The 21,052-nt window shown below is 35.2% G+C and overlaps 1 protein-coding gene across 1 annotated transcript; it reads left to right on the top strand.

Annotated features, from left to right (window-relative positions):
* Positions 1–10,566: 10,566 nt before the first annotated feature.
* On the top strand, positions 10,567–11,169 carry LOC127089370 (uncharacterized). The gene has a single exon (XM_051029358.1). The coding sequence runs from the start codon at positions 10,567–10,569 to the stop codon at positions 11,167–11,169; it is 603 nt and encodes a 200-aa protein (XP_050885315.1).
* The last annotated feature ends 9,883 nt before the right edge of the window (positions 11,170–21,052 follow it).

The following is a 21,052-nucleotide window of genomic DNA, read 5'->3' as shown; positions in this document are numbered from 1 at the left end:
AGCATTACTTAATTTATGTTTTCATTGTAATTAGGCAAACATCCATGCTTTCATACAGGTTTCCTATAAATATCATTTTTAATTATTCATAAAATATATAATATGTAATATATTTTATTAAACAAATTAATATAATATGTGATTCGTTTGATATATTTAAAATGAAATAATATGATTAGTAGAAAACAAATTAATTAAACAACCATGTATTTTCAAAATAATTAAACGAAATGATTTTTGTTTTGTATTGGTCAAAAAATACATGTGTACGATGGTGGAGTTTACCCACGACAGTGAGAAGCCTTGTACGATTATGTTTTAAGGTTCTTTCCGGGGTCATGCTCACGTGAGGTGAAAGACCACGTAGATATATGGACTGCTTAGGTAAAAGCTCCTAAAAGGTGTAATGATCGGTATGGCTTAAGATTCCCATTTTCCCATTATGAGGGAGGTATTTATAAAGACCTTTGGGCAAAGGGTTTGGGTACCCTTGAGTGGCGGCAATGGCTCCCTCATGATCAAGAGAGGTTGTTGACTACCTATTCTTCAAGAAATGGTGGTGGACTCTGTTTCCTTTGACCAACGACTGTATACATGTCACCAGTCATAGGTGAGTCCTCTATTCTAGTAAGGATACCTCCCCAGGAGATACTATACTTGGGTGAGGGCGTCCTAATATAGCACGCTCATAAATATAACACTACATAATATCTCATGCATTAGGGGTTTTTCTAAGGACTAAGTGTTTTTAAAACCTCATTTTTGCTCAGGATGCGCCTTTTGCCATACTAGTGAGTTTATGGGTTGATAGTGTCCCTAAAAAGGGGAGTCTCTCAATCTGAAGTGAGTTCCTTAGTTGAAGGAGACTTTAATCAAATGGTGAGTCCCTTAGCTTCAGGCGAGTCCCTTAGTTGAAGGCGACTATAATCAAACCAAACTAAAACAACTACTATTAAACAATCAGTTTTCTCCTCCAGTCGCACTAAATATCAAGAATAACGGGAACGATAAAGTAAATGGTTCCTGATGCATTCATATTTCAGCAAAGTGAACACTCTCCTACTGATGAACAACCTACACATGATTACCAGCGTTAAACCCCAACAAAATTGCGTAAAGATCTAATGTTATTCCATAACACCTGTCAACAATCATACAAAATTATGAGACACACCCTTGGATGTGTGAACCACTGTGAAATGTTATTCAACGTGCTGGTTGAAAAGTATTTTCCAAGATAGAATTTTTGCCTCTTTAACCATCTTCACAATAGTTATTTCCTCATTTTGAAAAGTATTTTCGTTTTTGGCGTCCCATATTGTCCCCACACACATGAACCATAACATCACATTCTTCGAAGGCGATTGACTACCTCTGCTCAACAGCCAGTTAAACTGCAATAAATGTTGTCAACATTCATTACGCATAGCAGTAGACACTCCAAGCCATTAACGGATACAATTCCACACACCTACAAAATCAGGGCACCAAAAAAAGGTGAGAAACTCGCACACCTATGATCAATCACTCCCCTTTTAGCAAGGTTATCTTTGGTTGGGATCTTATTTTGAAATATTCTCCACACCATCCCCGACACTTTTGACGTAACCGCCTTATTCTACACTCTAGACCAAGGAATAATAGTCACTACTACAAATTATATCTTTGGTACCACTATCTTACAACGGCCGTTTAAAAAAATATAGTAATATCTCATTTTTGCTCGTCTTAAGTTTTTTATTATTTTATTGAAATATATCTTATCGCAGTTCTTAATAACAACCGTTGTGATTGATGGTCACTTGCTTCGATTCTCAACACCAACTTTTTATATTTTTTGTTATTGAAATATGTCGTTTTTTTTAAAGTTATTAGAAGAGTAAATTTGTAGACTGTAAGTTTCAGAATTGCAAATGCACCAGAAAATGATCTACTTTATTCATAGGTTCCAATGCCTTTTATAGGAAATACATAAAAAACTGCAAACAACTGAAAATCCTAAAATAAAGGACATGACTCAACTAGTTCCACTAATAACGAGAATTTAGCAAAACAGAAAAATGACCTGTTCTAACCTAAAGAATAGGTCTTTATTGAAATAACAAAAACGTACACAAAACAATCCCTCCCTTGAACTAAACTCGATCAAGAGTTTCAGTTCACAACACTCATCCCAAACGCTTCTCTGATCCTTTGAAATGATGCCATCTTCAAAGGCTTTGTCATTATGTCGGTCAGCTGCTCCTCAGTGCTGCAATAGACCAATTTAACGACACCTTCCTTTGTCAATTCTCTGAGAAAATGGTATCGGACCCTTATGTGCTTTGACTTCCCGTGCATGACTGCATTTTGTGACAACTTGATAGTGGACGTGTTGTCGCAGAACAGAACCATTTCTTCATCTTGTTCATGCCCGATTTCTTTCAATATCCTCCTCATACAAATGGCTTGACAAGCACATGTAGCTGCTGCTACATGCTCTGCTTCAGTAGTTGACAGAGTTACGATTGGTTGCTTCCTTGAGGACCATGCCACAACTCCTCCACTCATCAAGAAAACATAGCCTGAAGTGCTCCTACTGTCATCCACATCTCCCGCGTAGTTACTGTCGGTGTAGCCTAAGAGTTCACTCCTCCCTTCACGTTGATACCATATCCCAAATTCCAGAGTGCCCTTCAAGTATCTCATGATTCTTTTTGCAGTAGCAAAGTGTAACTCGGTAGGATTTGCCATAAAACGACTAATAAGACTTACCACAAACATCAAGTCATGTCTTGTGGCTGTGAGATACATTAAGCTGCCCACCATTTGCTTATATAGCGTTGAGTCGACCTTCACACCAGCTTCATCTCGGCCAACCTTCTGTCCAGGGACTATCGGATTACAAACGGAGTTGTAATTTTGCATCCCAAACCTCTCGATCAACTCAACAACATATTTTCTTTGACATATAACGATGCCATCAGCCTTCTGCATCATTTCAATGCCAAGGAAATATCTCATCTTCCCCAAATCGGTCATGTCGAATTCATCCTTCATGGAGCGCTTGAACTCATTTAGCAACTCCTCATCATTACTAGTGAACAATAGATCATCAACATAAATGCTCACAATTAAGATTTTACCTCCCTTTTGTTTGATGAATAATGTTTGTTCACTAGAGCTGCTTACAAACCCTTCCTTGACGAAATAAGCCTCAATGCGACTGAACCAAGCTCTGGGCGCTTGTTTTAGTCCATAAAGAGCCTTATGTAGCTTATAAACCATGTCCTTCTTCCCTGCTACTTCATAGCCTTGTGGTTGCTCTACAAATACATCTTCCTTCAGCTCACCATGCAGAAAAGCAGATTTGACATCGAGCTGATAGATTCCTCATCCTCTTTGTGCTGCTACAGCAATGATCATCCTTACTGTATCCATTCGAGCCACCGGTGCGAATACCTCTGTGTAATCTACTTCATACTCTTGAGCATACCTTTTTACAATCAGCCTAGCTTTGAACTTGTCTACCTCTCCCAGTTCATTTAATTTAGTCTTGTAAATCCACTTAACCCCAATAGCCTTGGCACCAACGGGAAGTGCAGTCAGCGACCACGTGTGGTTCCGTTCGATGGATTGTATCTCAGCATCCATCGCTTGTTTCCATTTCTGATGTCCCGCTGCTTCTTGAAAACTGGTCGGATCTGATATGACCATGAAAGCTAGGTTTTTAATCTCGACTCTAGCCATGTTTGCTTCTTCTCTGTATCTGATAGCCCTTCTCCTGTGACAGAATCTGCAGACCAGATTGGTGGTTTTCTCACCCTTCCCGTCGTTGCTATCGTTTCTCTAGTTGGTGGATCGTTTGGTGAAGGAGCGTCATCAGTGTCTTGTTCTGCTTCTTCCGTCTCCTCTGCATTCTCAGCATCTTCATAATCATTTTCCCACTCAAGTTCAATGCTTTCTTCACCAGAATGACCAACATCTTCCCAATTCCACTTCTTATCTTCCTCAAATATCACATCTCGGCTGATGTGAACCTTTTTCTCCACTGGATCGAACATCTTAAATGCCTTGGATTCACTGCTGAAACCTAACAGGACACACTTCACGCTTTTGTCATCGAGCTTGCTTCTTTTAACATCAGGGATATGAACATATCCGATACATCCAAAAACCCTAAAGTGTTTGACTGATGGCTTTCTTCCACTCCATGCCTCTTCCGGAGTCATATCTTTTACAATGAGTGTAGGAGATCTGTTAAGAATGTGATTCACCCATTGCACAGCATCTGGCCAGAAAGATTTTGGTACCTCTTTCTCTAATAAGAATGCTCTCACCATGTTCATGATTGTGCGGTTTTTGCGTTCAGCAACGCCATTTTGTTGCGGCGTGAAGGCGGTGGTCAGCAATCTTTTGATTCCATGCTCTCTACAGAATTCCTTGAACTCATTTGAGTTGTATTCTCCTCCTCTATCCGTTCTTAGACATTTGATGAACAATCCAGTTTGCTTATCCACAAACGCTTTGAATGTCTTGAACTGATGAAATGCTTCAGATTTTTCTAACACAAAATATATCCACGTTTTTCTCGAGAAATCGTCAATAAAGCTTATCAAGTACCTTATTTGACTATTTGATGGTGGACTAATCGGGGCACAGAGATCGGAGTGGATAAGCTGTAATCTTTCAGTGGCTCTCCACTTGCTCTATTTTGGAAATGGAACACGATGGTGTTTCCCTTTGACACACGTCTCACAAGTGATTTTCATATCTCTAATTTTAGGTAATCCCACAACCATCTCTTTACTGCATAATGTGTGAAGTCCCTTGTAGCTGAGATGCCCATATCGACGGTGCCACAACTCTGCCTTGTCTGAGATATCAACCTGCAGGCATCTCTCCTCCTTTGTTTTGTCATTTGATTCACCCAGTAGGATAAACATCCTATTAACACTCATAACAGATTCTGTTATTTTTCCTCTCGAGGGATGAAAGATGTTGCATGTTTTTTGAACTCCTCCTTTGAATAGCACGTTTAAACCCCTTTCTTGAAGTTGCCCAACACTCAACAGGTTGTTCTTTAATTCCGGAATATAATACACATCGTTGACCACATAGCTTATTCCCTTGAGCATTATCTTCACCACTCCTTTTCCACCAACCATCAGTTTGTGATTGTTCCCAAGCTTGACATTATGTGTGAAGCTAGTGTCCAAGCTTGAGAACATGTCTCTTTCTCCACACATATGGTTTGAACATCCAGAGTCCACGAATCACACATCTCCTCTTATAGTACCTTGAAGTTCCACATACGCCATGAGAAGAACTTCATCATTTTCTTCGATCTCTGCAAAATGTGCTCCATTGTTCCCATTTGGACATTCATATTGGAAATGTCCTAGTTTGTGGCAGCTGTAACACTTGATTGTTGATTTGTTGAATGAGCGTCCTCTGCCCCTGCCTCGACCTCTGTAGGATCCTCTGCCCCTGCCTCTGACATTGAGAGCTTGATCATCTTCTTCATGACTGATCTTCTTAAATTTCTTTTCATGTACGGACAGAGAGCTCTGTAGTTCGTCAAGCGTCATCTTTTCTGTGTCTTTTGACTCCTCGATGGACACCACCACATATGTAAACTTGTCAGTCAGAGTCCGAAGTATTTTCTCAACAATCTTCGAATCTGACATGTCTTCTCCGTTGCTTCTCATCTTGTTGGAGACAGACATTACTCTTCCAAAGTAATCATCGATGCTCTCTTCATTCTTCATTGCAAGAACCTCAAAATCTCTTCTTAGGGTTTGGAGAAGAGATCGCTTCACCCTTTCGTTGCCTCCAAACTTTCTCTTCATCGAATCCCAAATGATCTTGGATGTTTTGCGATCCAAGATCTGTTCAAACACAACCCGGTCAATTGCCTGGAAGAGATAGTGCTTCACTTGACAGTCCTTCATCTTGAGCTCCTTCTGCGTTGTATTCAATTCGATTCCCGCTGCCGGTTCGGTGTAACCCTCTTTCACTAGACTCCACAAACCCTTGGCACGCAAGAGGTTTTCCATCAGTTCACTCCAATGGTCATAGTGACCATCAAACTGTGGAATCTTGGTGAGTCTTTTATCGTCACTCATCTCTCTCTCTTGGATCACTTTGCTTTGCTTTGGCTCTGATACCAAATGTAGACTGTAAGTTTCAGAATTGCAAATGCACCATAAAATGATCTACTTTATTCATAGGTTCCAATGCCTTTTATAGTAAATACATAAAAAACTGCAAACAACTGAAAATCCTAAAATAAAGGACATGACTTAACTAGTTCCACTAATAACGAGAATTTAGCAAAACAGAAAAATGACCTGTTCTAACCTAAAGAATAGGTCTTTATTGAAATAACAAAAACGTACACAACAAAATCAATATAATATAGTGAATTTTAAGAAATGTACATAAAATAAGTAGTCACCTACACATGAGTTTGCACAGGTCACACAATATCGTTATAAAGAGTAAATAGATATAGTATAGTGGTGGCTAAGAAATGTATATAAAAGATATATAAATTATGTATTTTTGACCCATCGAAAATGTATATTTTAGTAGAAAAATAAATAAAATAATAAAGTTGTCATCTACCCGTGCGTTCACACGGGTTGTGCAATGTCTTTATAAATAGTAAATAAATATATTATAGTGATGGTTAATAAATTTTTATAAAAGATATACAAATCAAGTTGTCTCGGCCCGTCGAAAATGTACATTTTAGTAGAAAAAATAAACTAAATAATTAAGTAGTCATCTACTCGTGTGTTTGCACGGTTCACGTAATATCGTAATAAATAGTAAATAAATATAGTATGTAATGGTTAATATGTACATATAAAATATTTAAATAAATGAAAAAGTAGTTTTAAATTCTTAATATGGTATGAATATTAATTTAATTTAGAAGAGGTTAGTTTATTGTCAGCAATTGCATGAATATTACATACCGAATTGGTGCAATGCATATCAAAATATTAAAACGGATTATCCGATTCTAAATGGGTCGGTCCTGGTGGACATCAAGCTTTTTAGAACCATGACAAAAAAAGTATATTATAATATAGCTCAAATATTACTACTCGAGTCTGACCCTATAAAGGCTTCGGACTACCGGACCTTAGACGAGTTTTTTAAAGTTATTGTTTATAAAAAAAGTAAAATAAAAACCTTATAATATTAACATGTCGATATTTAATTACTATATTAATTTTATAAATACTTTAATATGCTTTTGGATTACATGTCGATATTGTATAAAATAATATTCAAATATTTAACATAAAATGAACTAATATAATACGAAGAAATTATGAATTAAAACACAAAATAGTTACCTATTAATTTGATTATATCAATGTATAATATTTAAAAAAGATAAAATTTATTGAGGTGAGAAAATGAAGTGTGTTATTTTAGAGTGAGATAACATAAATATTAATACTATTTGTTTAAATTTATAGTTATGCATACATAACGGCTACTCGCGGTCCATACTTATCAGCTCTAATAGATAGAGAATTTTTTATAACCAAGTTAAAAAATCCTAAAAAATATGAATTTTAATTTTAAGATCTAAACTATGTGATTTTATGGATTTGACACACTGACCCATATAACTATTCCATTTTGACTGTTATATATTCAGACAAGTGTTTTACTATCCTCCTAGTCGGAAAAAAAAAATCAGTGTCATTGTTAATGAATCTTTAGAAAAGTCAAAAGTATAATGAAATTAAAATGAAAATTTCTAAAACAATCCTTTCTTTTATTTAATAACAATTCTAATATTTTTAAATAAGTCTTACTAATAAAACAACCTTCAATTTGTAATCCATATTTTCCTAAATCATCAATCATAGAACAATCTAGGGTTCACAAAATTATCTATTCATTTATCATCATTCCAATTTCAATATTAATTTATGGCTGAAGTATGAGCTGTGACAAATTTATTTGTACCTTAAATTGTGGAGTAGGCACAAACACATTTACTGTTTATATTTATTCACATGCATGCATACTGCTTTTATCTTGTTTAAAAAAGGAAAGACGTGTTCTTACCAAATTCATTGTCCAACCTTTTATATCTTCTTCTTTTGATAGATCGAAAGTGGATTGATAATGGAATTGAGAAGAATGTTAATAAACTTTAAACATGTCTTAAGTTGTAAAGCAAGTAGCAGTAGTATTAGATTAGACTATAACTTTCAATTTCATTCATTATTTATTATTATTATGTGAAAACTTCATAAACCATGATGTTTTTTTTTTGGATTTTTGTCTTTAATAATTTAAATTTTGAATTTGTATTTTATGCATATTTAATCTAAATTAATATTTAAAATAAATTGAAAGTATTTCTCTAATTTATTGTTATATATGGCTTTAAAACAATTTGGTTTGGATTTGTATGGCTTTAAAATAAATTGGAAATATTTCTCTAATTTGGTATTATATATGGCTAAAAAACAATTTGGTTTGGATTTGTATATTAGACATATTTAATTTGAATTAGTATTTAAAATAAATTGGAAATATTTATCTAATTTGGTATTATATATGGCTTAAAAACAATTTGGTTTGGATTTGTATTTTAGACATATTAATTTAAATTAATATTTAAAAAAAATTGGAAATGTTTCTCTAACTTGGAGTTATATATGGCTTAAAAACAAATTGGTTTGAATTTGTATTTTAGACCTATTTAATTTAAATTAATATTAAATTTAAAAAACTCACTATCTTTTGTCTGAATTAGTATTTATTTATAATTAATTGATCATATCATTTATCTTATTTTAATATAATAAATTAGTCATTTATTTATTTAATAAATTTGTCCTTTTAACGTTTTAAAACCTGTACATTGTAATTATGATAAGAAGTGTTAAAAAAATTTAATGTAGAATTTTTAACTACCAAATGATTTTTATTTCAATTAAGTATGAATGAATGAATGGTATGATGAAGAAAATTGTAATCACTTGTTAAATTTTACACACACTCTCTTGTTAGATATATCGGTAAAGATGAATGAATTCATGTCTGAATCGTGATTGATGTCATTTTTCTTAAAAGTATTTCAAGCACTCTCTTTATTATCTTAGAGTTGAATACAAGAATACCCAAGATAATTCAGCCTCAGAATCGAATCTGCACAAGACTGGTGAAGATTCTAATGAAGGAAGTGTGTCTGAAATTTATAAGAGGATGCACGAATTTGATGTGTTGATTTTCGAATACTCAACAATGTATTTATAGGTCATTCATGTGTTTTTTCACAAGATTGAAACTCTTGTTGAAACAACACATTTTCAACGTATGCTTCAATGGTTCGCCTATGGATACATTATGTACCACTTCATGAATTGTTGCATGTTTCGAATTTGAAATTTAGACTCTAAGCAACTATAAAAATAGGAGCAATAATTAAAATTAAACTGTTGCATGGCAGCGACCGCCCATCGGAGCGCCACCGGCGCCAACGTATAACGCCGCGAGTGGCCCGATTGCTCTGATGCGGCGTGCCACGAAGGTGGAAACTTTGCAATGATTGCACCAACTTGCAAAGTATTTAGATATTAAGAACTTTTTCGTACCTTCCTCTCCGGCCTTGAATTTGAATTTGAGTGCTTTCCAAATTCTTGTTTTAGATTGAGTATCCGTATAGAGGTTGTAGAGACGACCAGATTATGTATTCAGTATATGTCCACGGCATATCAATTTATTCTCTTTGTGTTTCTTGCGCTCCTTCTTGAGTTCATCAGAGTCATCCTTAGTTGGTTTATGAATTGGTGTCAAGTTAGGATTTAAGACAAGGTGAACCTTCAGAGTGGTCAATAGGAATGTCATCTTGTCATGCCATCTGGTGAAATTGGTTCCATCAGAGCGATCCAACTTGACAAGGTCATGGTTCATAACTTTGATGCTTGAAACTGCAGCATTTGAAGCCATTCTTTGAATACTTTTAAGATTGTTAGATATATCGATAAATTTGAATGGATCCAGGTCTGAATCGTGATTGATGTTACTTTCCTTAAAAGTATTTCAAGCACTCTCTTTATTGTCATAGAGTTGAACACAAGAATACGTAAGATAATCCAGCCTCATAATCAAATATGCACAAGACTGGTGAAGATTCGAATACGGGGAAGTGTGTCTAGAATTTATGAGAAGAGGATGCACGAATTTGATATGTTGATTTTCGAATACTGAACAATGTATTTATAGGTCATGCATGTGTTGTTTCACAAGATTGCAACTCTTGATGAAACAACACCTTTATACGTCTAAGCATCCTCAAACGGATCGTCAAACTGAGAGGATGATACATACACTGGAGGATATATTAAGAGCTTGTGTACTTGAAAGTGGAGGAAATTGGAAGGAACTCCTACCATTGATTGAATTCACATGCAACAATAGTTAGCATGCAAGTATCGGGATGGCTCCTTATGAAGCCTTGATGTACGGAAATGTAGAACACCTCTGTGTTGGACAGAAGTTGGTGAAGAAAGAATCTTAGGACTGGAGATTATTCAAGAAACTATGGAAAAGATAAGGATGGTTCATGACAAGATAAAGAAAGCACAAGATCACCAAAAGAGCTACGCAGATCACAGAAGAAGACCATTAGAATTTGACGAAGGTGACCATGTATTTCTGAAGGTGACTCCAAGATTGAGACTGAAGGGACCGTTTAAGTCACGGAAGCTAAGTCCGAGATACGTAGGGCCATACCAGATTATAGAGAGGATTGGAGAAGTATCCTACAAATTAGCCTTACCACCTTCTTTATCAGAAATCCATGACGTCTTTCACGTATCTCAACTTCGAAAATTCATTCCAGATTCTCTTCAACCTATTCTTCCAGATTCAATAGAAGTAGAAGCAGACCTAACTTTTGAACCTCTACCAAGTTGTATTACAGGACGGGAAGTTAAGGTATTGAGGAGTAAGGAAATCCCTCTTGTTAAGGTTCAGTGGGATGAATCACATCCAGGCGATGCTACCTGGGAACTGGAGTTAGAAATGCAAGAAGTTTACCCTCATCTCTTCCAAGTAATAATTAAATTCGGGGATGAAATTTTATTTAAGGGGGGAGGATGTAATACCCCGTATTTTCTTAAATACTTAATTCCTACTAATTGAGATCAATTGAGTTCCTATGTGCTCTAAAAGTTATCAGTTGGGATAAATAGAGTAAATAGTGAATTCAGATTGACTTAATTAATATTAATTAGGACTGACCTTTTTTTAATTTGGACATTTTGGTAACACTAATAATGGATCAATTGCTCTGGTAGAATAAATATTAGAAGTATAGTATCACTTGGGATATTTGTTACTACTAGTAACCTTTTCTAACCACACATTTCTTATGGCAAATGGTGGCCACATATATTTATCTATTACCTACCAACCATGTGCCACTTTATTTCTCTATGTATCTTACAAACTGGTGGAAAGGAAGAAGAAACTCAAGAGAAGAAGAGGAAATAAGCTAGTGGGGGAGAAGAAGGAGGAAGAAAATCTTGGAATCCATCATCACTTCATCACCATCACATCTCATCATCTTCTTCAAACTCCTCTTCCATTTCTTAAGGTGGGTTCTAGTTAGAAACCCTAATATTTTTAGGGATTTGGGTTGTAGAATAATTGGTTTATAAGAATCCATACTATATGATGAATGTTTCCTCTTGATCATGATGAGTTTCTCTATGAATCATGTGAAATTTCATTGGTGTTATCTCTATGTGTGTTCTTGCATTTATTAGATTCTTGTGACATAATGATGTGGTTGTTGTTTGGAAGTTTGTTGATGTGTTGTTATGTTCATGTCAAGAGATTGGTAGTTAGAAGTGAAGCAAACATTATGCAGGTTGGAATTTTGGAAGTTGTAGAAAAAATGAAGTCTTTATGTATGAAAAAGTGGCAAATGCTTAGGACCAATTGATTGGTCCTTGATGACAATCGATTGTGTCAACTCTCTGTTTTGCAGAAAAGGAAATTTTAGCAGAACCAATCGATTGACAGGGGATTCCAATCGATTGCATAAACTTTCTGTTTCGGAAAACTGCCAATCGATTGACATTGAGGATCAATCGATTGATCCTCTGTATTCTTTGAAAAATAGAAATGTGAGAGGGACCAATCGATTGAGCTTCCTCAACCAATAGATTGGCTTATACCAAAAACTTCAAAATTCATTTCATAAATGTTTCTAAGTTCATTTCATCAACCATTAATTTTTTATGATGTTATACTTGAATTGAATCAATGTTAAATGTGAGAATTACATATTGAATCTAGTGAGTTAACCTAGTGATCATTTTAGGAAATAAGTTAGACTTATAACTTAGATAACATTAGAAGGCGACATTCGTTCGTACGATGGTTATGTGGAGGTCGTAAATGAATGGTTGCCATAGTTGAGAGTAAGACGCTTTGTGTGGAACATGCCATGTTATTGCTTGTATCTATTAGTGAATGAAGTCACATGTGATTGATGAATCTTGTTATGCTTTGTGGAACCAATCACATATTCAAAATGTTTTTCCCTTGGTGGTGCACATCTCTATTTGATATGCTTAGATGAGTAAGCAATAGGATGTGATACCGATGATTCATGCCTCAATTGGGTTTGAGCCCCAACCATGGCGGACGTGGGGGAGAGGTGTACACCTAAGTGGGTTAGAATCCCATACGGTGAAAGATACCCTAAGTGGGTTAGAGTCCCATACGGGTGATGGTCGCTTGAAATGAGTTTGGAACTCATAGAGGCCCCGATATCCACCGCGAAAGCTGAATCATACGAACATGCATGAACTAGGCTTGCCATAGATGTAGGTCCGCTCAAGGATTGATGTTTCCTGAGTCTGAATAGTGATCTTGTTTTGAGTTGTGAGAACTGAGGAGCATGTTGCCATACATTGTGAGTTAGTTCCCCATCACTTAAGTCTTATTTCCCTTATTGACTTAAGTTGGATATTGATTAGAAAACCCTGTAGAGTCGAGTGGACCCATAAGATAGGGAACCCATTGGGATTATTATCTCACCCCATGTTGTTGATCATTTTTCAGGTAGTTCTGAGCAGGCGAAGGGTAAGGACAAGATAGAGTGATGTCTTGCTTACCTGATGTTTTGATTGGCTACTCCGCTGTGTAGATATTTTTGAGATCATTCTATAATGATCTAGCTCCTAGTTTTTATTTTGGGCACTTTTGTGTATGTTTTGTGCCATATAGTGTTTCCTTTTGGGCATGTAAATATGTACACTGTGCCGCTAGGCGCTTATGTATTTCAATATCAGTATTACACTATGTATAATATGTATTCTAGACAAATATTATATGTGGGTGTTACAATTAGTATCAGAGCAGGTCGTATTTCTCTCTCTCTCTCTCTCTCTCTCTCTCTCTCTCTCTCTCTCTCTCTCTCTCTCTCTCTCTCTCTCTCTCTCTCTCTCTCTCTCTCTCTCTCTCTCTCTCTCTCTCTCTCTCTCTCTCTCTCTCTCTCTCTCTCTCTCTCTCTCTCTCTCTCTCTGATATTGGCTTAGAGAGAGATTGTATGTCAGATTAGATAAATTTTAATTTTTTAACTAACTCTTTTTTTTGAATGGGCGTGAATGGACATTGTGGACGAGAAAGTTTCAATCATTATAGAATTTCTAACTAGATTAGTTTTGATTGAAAGATCCTCTCAAGATAACTGTGTTTTTAAAGTCATCGTTATCATAATAAATGAACAATGCGATCGAGAAATTTTCAATGACTCGATAGTTTATAGTTAGATTACGTGTTTGAAAGAGTCTTTTTAAATAACTATATTTCTAAAGTCTGCTTTATTTTGATAAGGATAAACTAAATATTTGATCAAGGAAATTTCAACTCTCAAGTATTAGCTGTGACAAATTTATTTGCACGTTTCATTATTTATATTTAGAATGTATTAAACCAAACACTTTTGTTTTTTATTTTACTTATAAAAAAAAATATTTATAAGAAAAAATATTTATTTTTAAAATTATTTTATAAAATAAATAAAAAAATTGTGATTAACTAGTTTTATTATTACATTAACCACAAAATATAGGTCCTTAAACACATATTTTAGTTATAATTTATTAACCAAATTTATTATTTCATTAATTAAGAAATTCTATAATATTAACTAAGTTATGACATTAAAATATGAAATATAATAATCAATTATATTCTATTATATTTAATATTTTAAATGTTATAAAATTTATTAATTAATAAAGTAATAAACTTAATTAATGAATCATAAGTAATATAGGTGGTTAATAATTTACATTTTTGTGATTAATATAATAATAAAATTTTGCAAATTTTATTTTTGTGTTATAAATATAATTTTAAAAATAAGAATATTCTTTTATAAATATTATTTTTTATTGAAAGAAAAATAAAATAGTGTTTAAAATATAAATACCTTAATAGTATTAAGTGTAAGTATTTGATATAGAAATTTGTGAATGAAAAGTAAAACCGTATTCTTACCAAACTCATGTCTTAAAAAAAAGTTTTCCCCCTCATCCAAGCACTAGGCACATAATCATTTCATCATGGATTTATTTTTTCATATTAAAGCTTCTTTCTTTATCAAATTTCCAGAATAGTACCAACAACATCAAATTTATTGAAAGCTATTTTGCTAGAAAAGTTATTGATTAAAAATATTTATTGTCTAATTGGTGTAAAGTGTGAGAGTTTGGTGATGGTCTATTCCTCGCATAGCATGGTGGAGGACAACTGTATACTTCGCAAAAACACAAAATTGATACCTGCATGCTCATAAAAAACAAATTTGATTTTCTCAAAATTATTACTTTTAAATTAAAACGATTTGATCAAAATTGGATGACCAAATATGAATGAATGTGTGAACCGAGATGATTGGACCGCATGAAATAATTCCAAAAACAGTTGTAATAATTTAATAATATGTATTTTTTTTCTTTAAAATTTGTTACTCCTTAAAAAAAATCCTAAAATAATTATGGTTAAAATTGAGACAATTAACAATATGATGTAAGTTAGAAAGAAAAAAAACTTTTTTATATTATTATATTTTAAATTTGATATTTATCATTTTAACGTCTTCAAAAACTTTTATTTGTGAAGATGGTTTATAGATATTTTAAATACAAAAAAATATCAAAAATTAACTAAAAATAATAGTTGGCACAAACACATTTACTGTTTATATTTAATCACATGCATGCATACTGCTTTATATTTATTGAAAGCTTCTTTGATAATCAAAATTAAAGCTACTCGTACATGAAGAAATCATTGGTTTATATGTCATGGGCATGATACAAGATCTAAGAGAATTAGTAGAGATCAATGAGGTTTGAAGAATTTCGTAAGGAGATAAATATGATAAATAAAAAGTATCATCGAAAATAAAAAAGAACACTTGAGAGACATAATAGTTAAACACTTCGATATGAATAATTAATAATTATTATTAATTACTTAACAGTTTAATAATTTATTTTCTATTACTATATAGTTTAATATTTTATATAGAAAAACTTAGAGAAAAGTATGAATAATTAAAATAAACTCTTATATAACTAAAATTGACGAGTTTTGAAATAAATAAGAGGAGGAGATAATAGTAAATAAAAACATGTTGAAAATAAAATATCTACATCAAAAATAAAAAGGAAGAATAAGAGTTATATTTAAAAAAATAAAAGTTGATAAATTAGGAAAAACATAAATGTATGAATTTTAATCATATCTTCATTTATCTATTCATACAATATTGTGAACAGTTGAATTTAATAAATAAATAGTTTTAAGTATTATTACAATTTTCAAGCAAAAATTGGTAATTTTGTAAGATCAATTTGTAGGATGATTATAATTTTGGAGTCGAAATTGTCCACTTGCTCTGTATAATATAGGAAAGTTGTTAGCCTGACTCACTCCATTTAGGTTTACTTATGTTTACTTGGGTTGTATATATACATGTCAGTACCTAATGAGTAAAGTATGAATTCTTTACACAATTCTTTTCTTTCAATTTCTTATATGGTATCAGAGCTGAAACAGTTCAGCCCCCTCCCCCTCTAACTCAGGACGTCGTTCCTAACCCCTACTGCCACCCTCGCTGCCATGGCAAGCGACAACTATACCTCAATCACCAACTGTCGCATCCGCGAAAAACAACCGGCGGGAAAAACAAACAAACAGAGCCGCCACCGTGCGTTATTTATCCCAAAGGAGGGAAAGGAAACGCTCGAAGTAAACCTGGAAAGGAAATGGTCTTACGACCGGAGATTACAAAGTACGGGAGTCGGTTACGCAAGGGGAAGGTATTAGCACCCCTAACGTCCGTCGTACTCGACGGGATCCACGCTCAGAAGGAAGGAATAAGGTTGCTGAAAGAAACTGCTCAAAACATGCACACACACTAGAATAACAAGACAGGCGAAAGAAGACGGAAGAAGGTAACTCGGCAGGATGTCGCATCCTGATCCTACGTAGTTTGTCAGAAACAAACATCAGAGTCAACGTAGTTCGGGACAGGGGGAAACGTGCTCGCTAGGATGTCGCATCCTATGCATACGTATCTTCTCTAACCAGAGAAGAATCAGAGCACTCGTAGCTCGGCTAACGCACGTCAAACAAAACCACACAGGAAACTGACTGCCAATCGCTGGACTTACGTCAGACTCCGCACAAACAGGCAAACATGGAAACCGAATGCCAATCGCTGGACTTACATCAGACTCCGAACCAACAAACACACACAGGAAACCAACTGCCAATCGCTGGACTTACGTCAGACTCCGAACAAACAAACACACACAAAGGGGTTGAAAAAGCAAAAGAGCGCCCGGAGAGATTAACTCATCTCCTGCCTACGTACCTCATCTGGTATGAGGATCAGGGCGACGTAGTTCCCCTTAACAGGGAAAGAACTTTTGTCCTAACCAGAGACAAAGGGAGACACAAACTACTAGGGAGACTACGACTCGAGCCTAGAAGTTGTCATGCGTACGATCCCTATGTTAAGGTTTCTATCTAACTTGCACAGGAAGCAAGCTATCCTAAACAGCACAGGCAAAAAACATACAAGCACACAAAGCAAGCACACACACTATATGCAAACAATTGGCCTCATACAAGGTTAGGCTGTGAGACACAAGCCAACTGGAATCAGGTGTAGTGAGCTCTTAACCCTAACATTGAGAGTTAGGGTGAAGCAGATGAAATGGAGATGAGGGGTGTGCCTCATAGCTCTTATCCCTGACCTGGGAGAGCTTTAAACAAAAGAAAGTGTGGGAGTTCAGAAAGTAGGAACTCTTCTCCACATATGACTGACACAACAAAGATCTTGGGTTTGGATTCAAAGTGCATCAACACAGTGGTGTGAGCAGGATGAATGACTCAACTGAATAGCAGGGGATGGATTGCACATCCCTTGTATATGCCAATGCCTCTTCACTTAGGAGGTCTTTGTATGTACAAGGCACAAAAATAAACAAACACAAGCATTGCCTCTTAAGGAGGGCTTCAGACAGGTGCCTGCCCACATAACAGGACAGGTCTTCCAGACTATATGAAGTCAGAGAGTTATACCTAGGTTAAGCAACCCACAAGCTAGCAAAGCAAGTTCAAAAGAACTCAAAGCAACTTAGGTACCTGAAAAAAAATCTAAACCAATCAGTTTACAAGTCAAACAATCAGACAGACAACAGTCATCAGGCAATAGTACACAGACAGGCAAAGCATTAGGCAACAATGTGCAAGGCACAAGCCATGAAGCAACTTGTTCTCAAAACCTACAAAACAACTCAATATTAGCCAACATCAATCAACTAATCAATTCAAATGAGTGAACCATTCCAACCATGGCAATGTGCTTCTTAACCTGAAATCCACAGTCCAAACAGTGAGTTCAAACCACTAGGTCAAAGCCTAGGGTCAAAAGTAGGTCAAACATTCAAAACAGAACTTGAAATTTAACATGAAACATCTTCAATCACATCTTGAAACATTCCAAAAGGTCTCATATCAATATCATTAACCAAAAGTATTTCATGATCAATTGAAGTTCAAGGCAATTTTAAAGCTCAAATGTGACCAACCAGAATGAAAAATCTCAATTAAATCAGAAATGATTCAAATAATTCCAACAAAATTCATTAGCAATCACAACATCTATAACATGCATCAAACAAAAAAACAGGAGCATAGGATATCATTAGGCATGGCAAATACATCATTCAAGTTGAACATCACAAGGTGTGACACAAATTGTCACACCAACTTAGCACATTCATAAAACAGAAATGACAATTGATAAAAATACCAAATAAACACCAAAATGTCAAGCAATGTGTCTAGTTTCATCATGCAAAATTTCACATTCACTGGATAAGAATCAAGCATTTTATGATCAAATGAACAAGGCAATGTCAAGCATACATACATGTGCAAACTCCCTAGGGAAAATCAAATTTTTTATCAGGCACAACTTTCAACTCAATAATCACAAAAAAGTAGACAACATAAGGATCATGATGCGAAAAATTGGAGGTCATTTGGTGCATTTTTCAATTTTAAATGAATTTTTGAAGTTGAGAAAAATTTGAAAAGGAAATATGAAGCAAACATGAAATAATGTGAAGGAACATGGGAAAAAATGCAAGGCAATGAAGAAATGACTCCAGCCAGGTTCGAACCGGTGACATATTTGAATCACCTAGCGCGCCAACCTCAAAAAGACGTAGTTTTGACATCTAACCCTAACCTGGCGCGCATGCATGGCATTCAAAAATCCGCAGGTAATCCTCATGAACTCCCAACTAAATCCGTAGGAAAACTGGAAAATACATGAATCTCTTGAAGAACACGATGAAGATCATGAAGATCTTCATCCAACTTTTCCAGATTTTTACAAAATATTCCAAAAATGAAAAATGAGCACAACATTCGAATCACCAGGTCATGTACATACAAGATCCACGAATCATTCATGCAAAAACATCAAAATATGCTTGGATCGAAGGAATTACAAATTGACATCAAAACTTGAAATGCATGGATCTTTATGTATATAGCATCAAATCACTTCAAATTTATTCCAGAATTACCACCAATCAACGAACTACACAATAGGCATAACGAATTGGAGAATTAAAGAGGTCGAAAAACCAACCTCTTGATGAACAGAATTGAAATCACTTGCTTCCAAGCCTTGCCACGTTTCAAATCTTCTCCAATATGCTTCTTGAGATGAATGATGATGAAATGGAAGCTCAATAATGCACGAAATCAGCTGAATCTCCAACTTCCATGGATGCTCCACACCTTGAACCTAGCTCAAACAGCCACGATTTCTCTTGAATTCATGTCCAAATGTGCTCAACAATACCTCAGGATGATGAATGGATCAATGAAAAGTGCTTGTGTTTGAAGAATTTTGCAAAAAAAAGTGAGAGAAAAATTTGGAGAATTTGTGAAATCTAGATCTGAAAATGTGTTAATTGTGAAAATAGTTAGGGTTTAAGCCTTTATACTCAATGCTAATCATGTTTAGGAAATGTTTAGGACCAATGCAAAAGAGGTTAATCCATTTTGTGGTGTAAGTGCAAAAATGCATTTTCCACTTCATGCACTTCCATGCACGTGAACAGTGCTCTCTCTTGGCCCAAAATGCCTTAAAATGAGTCCATGCACATGTTAGAATTGGTTTGGAAGGCTCATGATCACTCAAAAAGAGTTTATGAAATTTTCTTCCAAAAGCTTCATGAATAAGCCAAAGGCCATGCAAATGGAATTCATGTCAAATAATGATATGCTTGGAAAATACATGTTACAAGGATCAAAGTGCAAAAAGAACCACTCAGTTTGGAGTTTTGGTTTGAAAGTTATGTCCATTTGAAGTTTGAACCACACTTTTCCATGATTGGACCATAACTCCTCAACCACACATGAGAAATTCATGATCTTGGACTTTTTGGAAATGGAAGAGAAAGATCTTCAACTTTCATGTTGAACAAAATTTCATTTGAAGCTTTCTTGATGATGTAATCTTGAGTTGAAAACCTTTCCATTTTTGGCAAGTTCAAATTACAGGTCACTTGCTATTTTTGGAAAGTCTTGATTTGACTTCAAATTCTTCAATGTTGATGTTTGAAATGTCAAATGAGACTTGTTTGAACATGAATGAAGCATCTCTAACCACTTCCCACCTCAAAATCCATGGTTGACTTTGCAGTTGACTTCTGTTGACTTTTGTGGGTCTGAGATGAATTGGTCATGCATTGAGGAGTTCTGAGCCTTCAACACTTAGATGAACTGGCTCCACAATGAAACCCTAGCTTATAAAAGCTTAATAAAATCATATGATGATCTCCATCTCAATAAAGACCTCATCTCCTTGAAAAACCCTGACTGGAAGAATGCCATTGATTAGGGTTGACTAGAGGTCAAAACCCTAATCCCAAAGAACATGATCAGAAATAATGAACTCCTTGAGGATGATGATGTACCATCTCAACAAAGATAATACTCAATCTCCTTGAGGAACCAAGAAACCCTAATTGAAAAGCAACCCACAGATGACTAATGATCAATTTATGAAACCCTTGGGCTTGCATCTCTTAACCTCTCTATCTTCTGAGAAAGACTTAGGAGGATGACTTGCTTGTTCTCACATGGTATGCAATATGCAAATGCCTAATGTCCTAAAAAATGAAATGCAATATGCTAAGCTAGTCCCAAGAGAGGAGGGCAAATTTTGAGGTGTTACACCAACCCCTATGAACCATCCAAACCACTCGCCTGCATCACCCTTGGCAGTGTAACCAAACTTCTCCCCACCAATTACCTTAATTGGTAACTCCAGGTTGAAGCTTTCCTTGATGGCTATGATCTTCTCCAATACCCAGATGGATCGTTACCGGTGCCGCCCAAAACGACCACAACCACTGCCACAACTCCAGTGACATAAACCAATCACACCTATCAAACATGGCGACGA

Source organism: Lathyrus oleraceus, chromosome 1 (genome assembly GCF_024323335.1).
Source record: "Lathyrus oleraceus cultivar Zhongwan6 chromosome 1, CAAS_Psat_ZW6_1.0, whole genome shotgun sequence".
Taxonomy (NCBI): Eukaryota; Viridiplantae; Streptophyta; class Magnoliopsida; order Fabales; family Fabaceae; genus Lathyrus; species Lathyrus oleraceus.
The sequence above is the reverse complement of the archived record's forward strand: the minus strand, read 5'-3'. Positions and strand labels throughout refer to the sequence as shown.